Below are 12,858 nucleotides of genomic sequence, written 5' to 3'. Positions count from 1 at the left end.
TTTTTACTTATGGAAATAGACAAGCCACTGGGACCTAAATTTGGATACTTGGATTATAGTCCTGTCCCTGCCACTGACCAACTATGTGACTTTGGGAAAATTTTACCTCTTCTCTGTGTTTCAGTCTTTGCATCTAGATTATCAAACAATGGGGTTAGGTTGTCTTGAAGAATCCTTTTGGGATTCCATGACAGTATGTTTTTCAATTATCTGGTGATTTAAAGTTTTAATCAGCTGCCAAAGAGGAAAAAATAATAATAATGGAATATGCTGTCATGTGAATATTGAGGTGCCTGTTTCTTTCTTTTTTTAACTTATTTGTTTATTTTGAGAGAGAGGTTGTGGAGAGAGAGTTCAAGCATGGGAGGGTCAGGGAGAGAGAGAGAGGGGGAGAGAAACAATCCAAGCAGGCTCCATGCTGTTAGCACAGAGCCTGACTTGGGGCTCAATCTCACCAACTCTGAGATCATGACGTGAGCTGAAATCAAGAGTCGTGCACTTAACCTACTGAGCCACCCAACCACTCCATGAGGTGCCTGTTACTAAAAACAAAAACAAAAACAAGTAGATTTAGATGATATTTCTTTATTTGGCAACAGGTAATTGGGGATAAAAAGAGTTTTAAACTTCTTTCTAAGATTGTAGTATTTATAAATTGTCTTACAGAATATGTGTTTATATATGAGATCGTAGGCTTCTTATTACATGCTTCCTTTTTCTTCCACTACCCTGGCAACCCTTATATGTTTCTTCTTTTTAATGAGCATCCTAAAAAAATTAAAAAAAAAAAACATTTTGGTGTCAATATCTCACATCCTGTAAAGACAGGCTCAATTTATGGACTGGTTCTTCCATTTCTGTTGGAAAGATAAGTGGCTCTGAGCTATACTTTCAAATGGTCATCAGGTTGTATTTTTGCTTCTTTGGGATATTTCATTCTCTGGCCTATGAGGAAGGGATAGTGTGCTTGATTGAATTTAAATTGCTTTGGGAGATAAGGCACTCTTCTTACTGACACCTTCAGAGAGATATAGTTATTCCAGATTGCTTGGTAAATTGGACAGGGTGGAGAGAATGTGAGGTAAGATCAAAAAACCTTAATAGAAATCAGAAATTAATACCCTTGACTGAGTTTTATCCAGTGTGCAGCCCTGCAAAAAATCAAACCACGAATCCAATTCCCAGTTATGACAACTCAGCTAAAAATCATATCCCCCTGGGAAGTCAATAAATATTTACTCCCAGCACTCTTGGTGGGATAACTAATTTTTGAGGATACCATAATTTCATGTGGTCGGGGTTTGTACATTAATAAGTGACTCACTTTGTCTGAGACCTGGAGCAAAACAGGGGCTTTGGGTACTGGCTAAGTGTTTGTTTAGCCTGTGCTTTGTTTCCAATTCCCTTTTCTCTACCCCCTAGGTGGGATGGTAACAACAATCATAGCAACCCTCACATTTGTAGCACAAACCAGAGTTTCCACAGCACTCACACATGCATTATCTCATTTTTTCCTTTGAACATCATCTAGGGTAGTTTCTGTGCCTTTGCTACCACTTGGGAAGACTGTTTCAATAATTATTAAAATTAATTTCCCCTCATAATCAGCCCAGAGTTTGCTGGTCTTCATTTCATCCCATTTATGTTATTAATTATATTGCTATATTTTTGGCTACACAGTTCTTTTCTCCTCTTCCTTTAACAATTTTATTTCAGCAGTTGCCAGATAGTAACACAATATTTGTATATTTTGTAGCTTTTTCTCCTCCTCAATGTATAGTCTTTTAAGTTATGTTTGTCTTTTTAAGTTTGTGTGTTTTTTTAATTGTTATTCTTTTGAATGTGTGTGCTCACACATGTTTTGAAGGAGAAATAATTTACTCCATATGGTTAGCATTTGGTTTTGGCTAAAATGGAAACGGCCCAGTTCAGTTGGTTATTAATTCTGTCTACAAAATTATAATATACTTTTAATAAGGTTTTTTCTTTTTCTACTCCAGCATCTTTATTCTTACAGAAACATGATCTGTTGTTCTGCACATTGGAATAAGACGAAGTAAATACGTGAGGCTTCTTTGATTTTGCACAACTCCCTTCATTCTCCTCTGTTGATAATCCTGACATTATTGGACCAGTTGTTATCACTAATAATTGAAATTCTTTAGCTACTTTGGAAATGTAAAGAGAAGCCTGTTAAAAACTATAAACCTGTGGTATCTGAATCTTTCTATCCTATGAACATATCAACTTTAATATTAAAATACAATTTACTTTTATTACATGTCCACAAAATAAGATCAAAATAATGCATCCTCAGTCCTGATGATCTTCCACCTTCCTGTACTAACAGTTGACAGTGCTGCTCACCTCTTTTTAAAACTCTATCCTGTATTTCCCTATCTGGGTTTTATTGTTTCTTCCCTGGCTTCCACTTCTTGGTTGCTACTGGATTTTCTTCCTCTTCTAACTTCAAATATGGATGCCCCTCAGTGTTTTGTTCTTGACATTTTTCTTTGTTCATCTAAGCCTCCACCATAATTTACCTAGGCCAGTGTCTCTTAACCTCCCAGAGGTATTTATTTAATTGATCTAAGATACAGGTATATTTTGTAAGTCCTCTTGATGATTTTGATGTACATCCAAATTTGACTTATCTCTAACCCCAACCTATGTTCGACATATTTTAATTGCCTGCTAAGCACCATCACTGACATTTTTTTTGTCCCTCCTGTACTTGAAATAATTTGAAAAAACTAGTATATTGTTTTTTTTTTTTATTTTCTAATAAGGAACTGTTTCACACTCTTCAGGGCTTTGAGATTCTCTTTGTTTTCCAGGCAGATACCCTCAGAATTTTCTCTGACTCATGTCCTTCTTTGGCTCTCACATCCATGGAATTGTAAGGTTCTATAGGCTTTTTTTGAGGTCTGTTTCCCCCACCATTACTTGCTTTCTATTCTTATTGCTACCACCTATGTCCTGGCCCTTATCACTTAAGGCTTGGGAAGTAACCCTGTCTAGCTATTCTTTAAAGTAGAATCAGATTAACATTCAGAAAATGGCCTTTTTCCAACCTAAGATATTATTGATAAAAAAATTAAATTTCAGTCACAGGCTGGAAAACCTCAGTTCCCTATTTTAGAGTTCAATACTGCCTTGGAAAATATGATGGACTCATGGGTCTTAAGTTTCCTGTGAGTTCTGGGTGTGTTTCTTACTAGATAAATAAATTAGAGGAATCTATTTTTCTTTGAGCTTCAACATTTTTTTAACTTAATAATTTGTGATAATCCCTGGCTTACTTCTGGGGTTATTGTAAGGATCCATTGAGCTAAGTGATGTGAAACCCTTTATAAATTGTGAAACCTTTCACTCAGTCAGAAGATTGTGACCATTATTCTGTAGACTTTAAACATTCACTAAATTAAAAAAATATATATATATTTATATATATATATATATATATATATTATATATATATATTTAGGGCCTACTATGTGCCAGGCACTGTTCTAAACATATGTGATAAAGGAGTGAGCATAAAAAGCAATTTGATTTCATGGTGCTTACATTCTAATAATATATAAGATTTCAGATGGTCAGGAGGGCTATTGAGAAGAATGAAATAGCAAAAAGGTATAGGAAATATGGAGCAAAGTTAAGGTTTTAAAGGAATGGTCAGAGAAACCTCACTAAGAAGATAGTATAATAAAGAATTGAAGAAGATAAGGGAGGAAGCCATGGGGATATCCAGGGGAAAACATGCATGATTGAGGGAATAGCAGGTGAAGCACTTAATTAAGTTGGGAATATTACTAGGTTAGCTTGAATAATATAGCAAAGAGGCCAGCATGGCTGGAGTTAAAAGAATAAGAGATCATAAGGTCAAAGAGGTAATGGTGTAAGGGAGGTAGGCGGATCATCTAAGGCCTCATTGACCATTCTAAGGACTTTAATTGTATTGAGTAAGGTGGAGAGCCATCAATGGATTTTGAGATTGGAAATGACATGATATAACATGTTTTAAAACTAACACTCCGCTCTCAACCTCTTTGTCTTTATCATCATTTTTTTCTAAAAAAAAAAAAAAATGGAGGGTCTCATCTGGTTAAGAGTGTGACTCTTGAGTTTAACTCGGGTCATAATCTCACGGTTTATGAGTTCAAACCTCACGTCAGGCCCTACACTGATGTTGCAAAGTCTGCTTAGGATTCTCTCTATCTCTTTCTCTGCCCCTCGCCCCTCTCAAAATAAATAAATAAATAAACTTTAAATAAATACTGGGCAGGCCACAGTTAATTCTGTCACCAAATTCTCTCTGAATGTAGGAGAACAAAAACCTTTCTGAGTACACCTTATACTCGGGCAAACAGACAAGAGAAAAAAAAAAAGCCCTTAAAGCAATGATTTTCAAAGTGGGCTGCACATAAAAATCACCCGGTGAACTTAAAAAATTCCAAATATTAAGACCACACCTGTGACTGATTACATCAGAATCTCAGGAATGGGACAGAACTATCAGTATTTTTTGAAGCTCCCAAGGTTCAGTCTATACAAAGAACCACTAGTCAAAGAGATTGGGCAAACCCTTATAGTATGAATGGAGACCTTGAGTCTAGCACTGAGGAGGAACATGCTTCTGATAGAAGAGCTGGGCCTGGGATCATTCACCAAATGGAGGAATGTAAAGTTCACAGATAGTGGGGCAGGAGGAAGATAAGATGCTTGATAGCTTATAAACAAGAGAAAGCTGGGGTTAGGAGTAGCTGTAGGCCAGGCTGGGAAATAAAGAGCTGAGAACCAGAACCAAATAATAAAGCAACATCTGGATTATAGGCCAAACATCTGGAAATGATGAGGGAACTCATTATTAGAGTGAGATTAGAAGCTTAATTTTCAAAGAAGGCAATATTCCCAAGGCCAGGCTGAGCAACCACTTTGATTTTCACCAGTCTTATGTATGTGGGTGACCGGGAAGCCCAAAGGAGAGGAATGGATAGTGTATGGGCCAGCTGCTGTCTTCCTCACCCTCATTAATACCACCCCCTGCACTGATTAGGCAAAGTAAATATCTTCCCTAAAGTCCTGAGTTCTTAATTTAGACCTGTCATCCTGTCTTGCCCACTCACCCTAGATGAAAGAGCATGTTTCACCCCATAGGCATGTGCAAATTGAGAAGAGCAGCAGCCGAAAGCTGTGGCCAGAGGCAGGTACACTGGCAGCAACCAGAGTACCTCACATCCACCAGAAACTTGGCCAACATTGATCATTCAGGACACAATAAGCTAATGTGAGGATTATTGTTAATGTCAACCTCATTTTTCTCCTCTTCCCTATCTACTTGCTCTCTTACTCTTCTAGGTTATATTATTTATGTTATTATTATTTTGGAATTAAGACAGGGGTTGGGGATTGGCAGGGAGAGCAGCCACATGACAAAGAGATGAAATAAGGAGACCCTCTTGATATTTTGCCACTTGTCAGACCCTCTGGTTAAACCCAATCGATATATCCAACAACACTTACTAGATAAATTTGGGCGAAAAGTTGAGTGAAAAAAAATCAGTTAGGGGCACATATAAGAATATATAGTATCTATTTAAAATTTTAATTTTGGGCCTAACTCAGGTAATAACTTGGAATAATATAGGGTAGTTCATAGTATTAAAGAAAAAGCTGAAGAACCAGCCTTTTCTAAAAATAATTGAGGTACAATTCACATACCATAAAATTCACCTTTTTAAAATGTAAAATTCATTGGGTTTTAACATACTCACAAAGTTGTGCAGCCATTATGATATCAGTTCCAGACCATTTCATAACCCCCAAATGAAACTCACCCATTAAGTAGTCATTCTCCATTTTTTCCTTTCTCTGACCTCTGGCAACTACTAATCTACTTTCTGTCTCTATGAATTACCTATTCTGGATATTTCATGTAAATGTAATCATACAATATATGTCCTTTTGTGTCTGGCTTTGTTCACTTAGCATAATTTTTTCAAGATTTATCCATGTTACAGCAAATATCAAGTACTCCATTCCTTTTTGTAGCTGAATATTTCGATGTGAGGTTGGGCCATATTTTATTTAGCTATTATCAATTGATGGACATTCAAGTTGTTTCTATTTTGGCTGTTATGAATAATGATGCTAGGAACATTTGTGTATAAATTTTTGTGTGGATATATAGTTTCAATTATTTGGGTATATGACCAATGCTGGGTCACATGGCAACTCTGTATTTAACATTTTGAGGACATACAAAAACATTTTTCAAATGGACTGCACAATTTCACATTCTTTTTTTACATCCACATTTTGCATTACATTTACATTACATTTTTTTGGAAAAAAAATTATTCAGTGTTTAAGATTAAAAACCACAAATAAAATATTTATAAAAAGTAAAAAAAAAACTACAAGATTTTGCTTGCAGCTGATGAGTGAAAAGAAAAAAAGTTAAATTATCAACTGATTGGCTAGTTAAAATGTTTTGACTCACAGTAAAATTATTAATTGATATACCAGTTACTTTGTGTAGGATTAAGAGTTCTGGAGCCAAATAGCTCTAAACAAAATATATCTTCTGAGAGCATAGGGCTAATGATAATGAATATTTAATTAGAAAGCTAATAAAGAGAGACTGTGGCAGACCTTTTGATTCTTTTAGGCTTCTAACAGTTGGTTACCACATGCAAGGACCTAGCAGCCAGCTATTTCACCTTTTTATTTGAGTTAAACAACTTTAACCCACTAAAAAGGAATAAAGAGATACTTTATAGATCAGTTGGAAAACATAAAACAGTCCCAATTCTCCAGCAATATTTGAGGGTTCCCACTTCTTCAATCCTTGCCAACATTTGCTTACCTCTCTTATTTTTTATTCCACTAGCCACATAGGCCTGGGTGTGAGGTGGGATTCCATTGTGATTTTGATTTGCATTTCTGTAATTGGCTAATGATGTTGAGCATTTTTTATGTGCTTATTAGCCACTTGATATCATCTTGGAATAATGTATATTCAAATACGTTGGCCTATTTTAATTGTTTTTTTATTAAGTTTTAAGATGTATCTATATATTATGTATGTAAGTATTTTATCAGAATCTATAATTTTCAGTTTTTTCTCTCCCTTTATTATTGGATTATCTTTTTAATTTTTATATAGTGTCCTTTGAAGCAACAAAGGTTTCACTTTTGATTAAGTACAATTTGTTCTTTTTTTCTCATTTGTTGCTTGTGCTTTTCGTATTATATCTAAGAAAACATTTACTAATCCAATGTCACCAATATTTACCCCTATATTTTTATAAGAAAAGAAAGAAAAATTGCCATAAAATGTTTTCTTATAAGAAGACTCTTATAGGAGTTTTATAGTTTGTCTCTCACATTTGGATCTTTGGTCCATTTTGGGTTAATTTTGTATGTAGTTTGAAGTAAGGGACCAATCTAATTATTTTTCATGTGAATATCCAGTTGTCACAACACCTTTAAAAACTGTTCTTTTCCCATTAAATTGCCTTTAGCACTCTTTTTGAAAATCAATTAACCATAGCATAACAACTTTGTGATGGGTACAAATTGGAAACAGCCCAATATCTATCAACCAAAAAAATGTATAAATTGTGGCATATCCATACAATGGGACACTAAACAGCAATGGTAAGGAACAAAGATTGCTACACACATGATGGATGAATCTCATTCACTGAGAAATAACATTGAGCAAAGAAAGTCAGAAACTAGAGTGCTCTTGCATTAAACTAATTTATATGAAGTTCAAGGACAGGTAAAACTAATAATGGTGAAAGAAGCCAAAATAGATATTACTTGGGAGAACGGGATGATATTGACTGGGAAGGGCAATGAGACAGCCTGTTGAGGTAATCAAATGTTCTGTATCTTTATCTGCATAGTGTTTATATGATTATAACATATGTAAAAACTTTATAGGCCTGTCTATTTGAATTTTAAGGATTCAGCTTCATCTTCTGTGACTCTAGAAGAGTGTGTTGATGCAGTTATGAGAAACCTCAGAGTAGCCCTGGATTTTCTCAAAACCTAATTATTATCTATTACCTTCTCTCACAATAAAAGGGCAATTACATCTACCAGAGGACACTGATGACCACAGGGAAAATTTTGACATAACTTTGGAGTTGTCCTTGGATAATGACATGTAGTCATTATTAAACGGTTTTACTCATATACCGTGACTTCAAAAACAGTCTAGAGTCTATGATATTTCTTCTCTTAATAAAGACAATTCATGAAACTTATAATGAAAGAATATTTTTGGTATGCTTCAGGTAAGCAAGTTTGACAAAAACAGAGGAGAAAAAAAGCTTTCTGTTCATTCCCTGGATTTTGCTATGAGGATTTGGTAATAAGCCTGCCTTGACTAAACATAGGTTTCAAAGTCAGTGTTAGAGAAACATGTTAGACACATGACAAATGACATTTATTAGATAAATGAGGCTCCTAAGTCAAACAGAATAGAGTGTTTCATAGACACCAGAAGCAGGTGCTGTGGAGATTCATATACCTATGTCAAGAGCTCATTTCAAGGGCAGGGCTGTTCTTTGGCTTCTGCCAATGTTTTTGTTGTTTGGTTGTTTGTTTTTTGTGGGCAAGAAAAGGATACAGGGTAGTTGTTCAGAGCAGTATGCTGGCCCTGTGGCCATGACACTTAATTCCCTTGTCATAAGGGCTATGCTACCACTGATGGTTTTTGTTTTGTCCTTACTAAGAAGGGGTAGGGGGAGGGGAGCATGCTTATTGAGGCTGATACTATGGGCCAGTAATTGAAACAACACAAGAGGGAGTGTTTTAGCTTGTACAAAAATGAATTTTGTAGCCCACTTACTTCTGAATGAAGGAATGAGAAAGAATGGCCCAGGTGATGGTGGGAAAAGATGCATTCAAGCAAGAATGCCAGCCAGGATGACTTGCCCTATCACCACTGGCGACTTTTGAGAGGAAGATTGATGCCCTCTCAAAGTTCACATTCACTTTCCTATCTTCTGATGTACATCCTTAGGACTTTCAGTACTTTCAGTACCTTTATGAGGTTAAGGAGTTAGCAAAAGAATCTCACTCCACCTTTATCTTTTAACAGTGCAAACCATGTGTATCCATTATTTGAGTCCCCCTCATTATAATTCATCTTTGTAGAAAACTGTTCCTCTGCATACTTACCTCTGTCTTACTTTGTAGAGCTTTTCAAAGCCTTCAGAATGCTTGATGAACCTTAGCTCATTTAATCTTCTCAAGAGCTATATAAGGTAGGTGAGGAATGCACTGTTATCTTTTTTCAGGCTAAATAACTATGGCCAGAAAAATAAAGTGATTCATCCAAGGTCATAGGTTGAAAGAAATGTTAGGTAAGTTAACCCACCATCCCAGTTTGCCTTAAACTGTCCCCAGTTTTAACAATGAAACCCCCATATGGGAAAACCCCCTTAGTTCTGGATGATTGGTTACCCTATAGCCAGGATTAAAATGTCTATCTCTCAATTCTCAAACCTGTGCTAACGATACTGCCTATGTCATCTTTATTCTAAAACTATATCTGAATAGTATTCCTCCTTGTCTACACCTTAGTATATCAGGACATTCTTCATGGTGGGTCATCTTCCCCTAGGACAGAAGCAATAACATCTAGGGACCTCAAAGATACTCAAGACAGTTTTGGCAAAAGAGGGCCATGTTTCAGCTTTCTTATCCACAAAACAATGACAATAATCTCTATATTGTTTACTCACATGGTTATTGTGTGGATCAAATAATAAGGATGTGAAACTGTTTTATAAGCTGCTAATAGCTATTCACATGTGAGAAACTGTGGTTATCCTTTACTCATCCAGGCAGAAGCTAGCTCCTTGCTTTATTCTCTTTCCAGGTCAGCAAGTGGTACAGCAACTAATTCTGTGAACTTTGGTGAATTTCTTGGCCTCTGTGCCTCTGTTTCCTCATATGCAAATTGGGGCTAATGATAATCTCTGATTATGCTGGTGTTAAAATATTGAATGAAATATTAAATTTAAAGTATTTAAAGATGTTTCCTGGCACATTAGCATTAGCTATTTGGATTGGCTTCCTCAACCCCTGTAACTCAGAGCCAGAGGACTATGTTAAGAGGACCCATAAATCAAGTAAATGGAAGCCACTACTTACATTTTGATACCTTTTCACTAGCTTCCCAGTATTGTGTTATGTACCCATAGCCTTCCCACAATGGACTGCCAAGAAAATGAGTACTGGGACCAATGGGACAGTGTGTCACCTGCCAACTGTGTGGACCTGGACAAGAACTCTCCAAAGTAAGCCCCTCTGATCAGGATACTTATTTCTGTCACATTCTAGGAACAAGCCTGGCAACTGAGTGGGTCCAAGATTAGGAGAGTCAGCCCTACCTGTGGCTAATACAGTTCAGTGGGCAAAACATACAGTCCAAAGATTATGATAATAGCAGTGGCAATGCAACAAATTCCACCTGACAGGATCAGGGCCAAGGGAGGTTTCCACAATATAATGACATATATCAAGAGGAGATGTGGAGTGCAGAGGCCCATGAAAACTCCTTAGCATTAGGGAAATCTGCCAATTAAAGTAGGGCTCAGGCTCACCCACTTGGGGTTCAAGAGTCAGATATCAGGTCTGATCTGCTATAGAGCTACTTCAGATCAAGTAGCAAGGAACTCTAAGGAGGTGCCTTCTGAGGACAGAATATAGGTAGTAGAGTCCCAAGGTGGAAATGTATTACGCATGTTCAAGGAAGAAAAAGGTTAGGGCAGCTGATGTATGGTAAGTGAAATAGAGAGTGGTTACACAATGAGGTCATAGAAGGGGTATAGGCCAAACTCTGTGGAGTCTTGAAGTCTATGATAAGAAATCTTCATATTTTTTTTCCCTCAGTGCACCAGGAACCCTTGGAGGGTTTTGAGTAGAAGAGTAACATGATCCTCTAAGTAAAGTAAATATCACAATTATTTAGTCCACCTTCCTATATCTGTATTTCACAAATGAAGAGACTGAGTCCAAGAGATACCAACAGATGCAAGTACAAACTCTAACTTTAACTCTTTACACATAATATTTGGTATCACAGATGAGTGTCCACATGGTTGATAAGAGTTCCCAGGACCCAGGAAAGGTTATCAGAGGTTAGATCATGCTGGCCATTGGGATGGACCTGATGGGCCAAGCTGCTTGGCTTGACAGAATCTATTTTCAATATACACTGATCTTGATTAAAAAGTCCTGGCACTCCCATTAAGAACAGTCTCTTACAAATGTTTCTATCATGTACATTGCCATTATGTTTAAAGCCATCCACATTTGCATATTTACATATTGAACTTCTCCAAGGGAGAAAGTGAGTCTTTCTATCAAACTTCCATTACCAAACTCTTAAAACATGACCAATGATGAAATGCGCATGTGTCTATTTCAGCACCACTAGAAAGCTCAGAGAAAATGAAGGAACTGCAATGTTGTGCTCCTGAAAAGCTTTATATATAAACAGATTGTACTTGTATAGTAGTCTGTACCTTGTAAACAGCTTTCATGTGTATTACCTAATTTGGCCCTCGGTCACACCAAGGAGGTATTATGAACCCCATTTTACATGAGGAAACTAAGACTCAGAGAGAATGCACGACTTGCTCAAAGTCAAAATAGTTCAGTAAAAATAATCATGAGCCACATAAACAAGGGTTTGAGCCTCAGCTTTGCTGTGGAGAAATTAGTTTATCTATGACTCAGGATATGGTCAGCTAGAAGTAACATAAAACTTAGCAGTGACTTGAACCATAAACACATTTATTTATGTAATGAAGTCTAAAGGTCAAGAGAATGTGCTTGATTGAGCAGACCAACAATGTTGCCAAGGACACAGACTTTTTTTTTTACTCTTCATCTTGTGTACCTTGTTTTCTCCTCATGCTTGTGGCCTCTTGGTTGCCATAACTCAAACCATCATATCTCCACACCAAAGTGAAAGTCAGGAAGAAGGGACAAGGACAAAACACCTTGACTTTTATTAGGGAAAATCTATCTTCCTAGAAGCAACCGAGCAAATTTTCTTTATATCTTATTGGCGAGAATTGAATGCTATATCTCTAAACTGCAAGAGAGGCTAGGAAATGAGTACCTGGCAAATGGGAATGGGATTACCATAATTAAATAAGACCAATCAAGAATCAGTTCTTGAGGATGTTCACTTTACAACCCAGAATTAAATCAATTATCTATTAGTAAGTGAGAAAATGGGCTATAACTTTTGGATAAGCAGCTAATTTCCTAATTAGCCTTGTTTTTATAATTACTTTTATTTAGATTTAAAGTTCATTCATATGGATTTTAAACATCATTGTAAATAAATCATTACAGAAAATCAACAGTATTTCCTCAGGACACATTTCTAGAAGTATAATTACCAGGCAAAATAATGCATACTATTCAGAAATTCTTGAAATATATAAGCAGAACACTTCTGAATTTTTTTTGCTAATTTACATTATAATTATATTTATTATCAATAGTGCATGGAATTCTTATATCCTAAAAGCCATACCACATATGAACAATGCATGTATCTACCATCTATTAATTTTATGCTTTCCTTTGTAATATTAAATTACTAATTAAGGAGAACTTTATGGCATATCCTTTTTTATTTACTTTTTTTCTATTTGATGGGGTAAAAACAACTTTTTTGTGCTTATTGTTTATTTGCATTTAGAATTTTGTGTAATATTTCAAATTGCTTTTTTTACTCATCTATTCATTGTTTATTCTTTACTAGTGTAAGGAACCTGAGTAAACAAATAGCAGAATATAGAGTTTTTAAAT

General features: G+C 36.0%; 1 protein-coding gene across 3 annotated transcripts in view; it reads left to right on the top strand.

The window, feature by feature from the left end:
• Positions 1 to 10,271: 10,271 nt before the first annotated feature.
• EDA2R (ectodysplasin A2 receptor) overlaps positions 10,272 to 12,858 on the top strand; it is a 35,505-nt gene continuing 32,918 nt past the window's right edge. For all 3 annotated transcript variants that reach the window (XM_030305819.1, XM_030305818.1, XM_030305817.1), the window contains exon 1: positions 10,272 to 10,325. In XM_030305819.1, coding sequence (XP_030161679.1) covers positions 10,272 to 10,325 — 54 coding nt within the window. The remainder of the gene's footprint in view (positions 10,326 to 12,858) is intronic.

Source organism: Lynx canadensis, chromosome X (assembly GCF_007474595.2).
Source record: "Lynx canadensis isolate LIC74 chromosome X, mLynCan4.pri.v2, whole genome shotgun sequence".
Classification (NCBI taxonomy): Eukaryota; Metazoa; Chordata; class Mammalia; order Carnivora; family Felidae; genus Lynx; species Lynx canadensis.
This window is presented reverse-complemented; position numbering and strand designations above follow the sequence as displayed.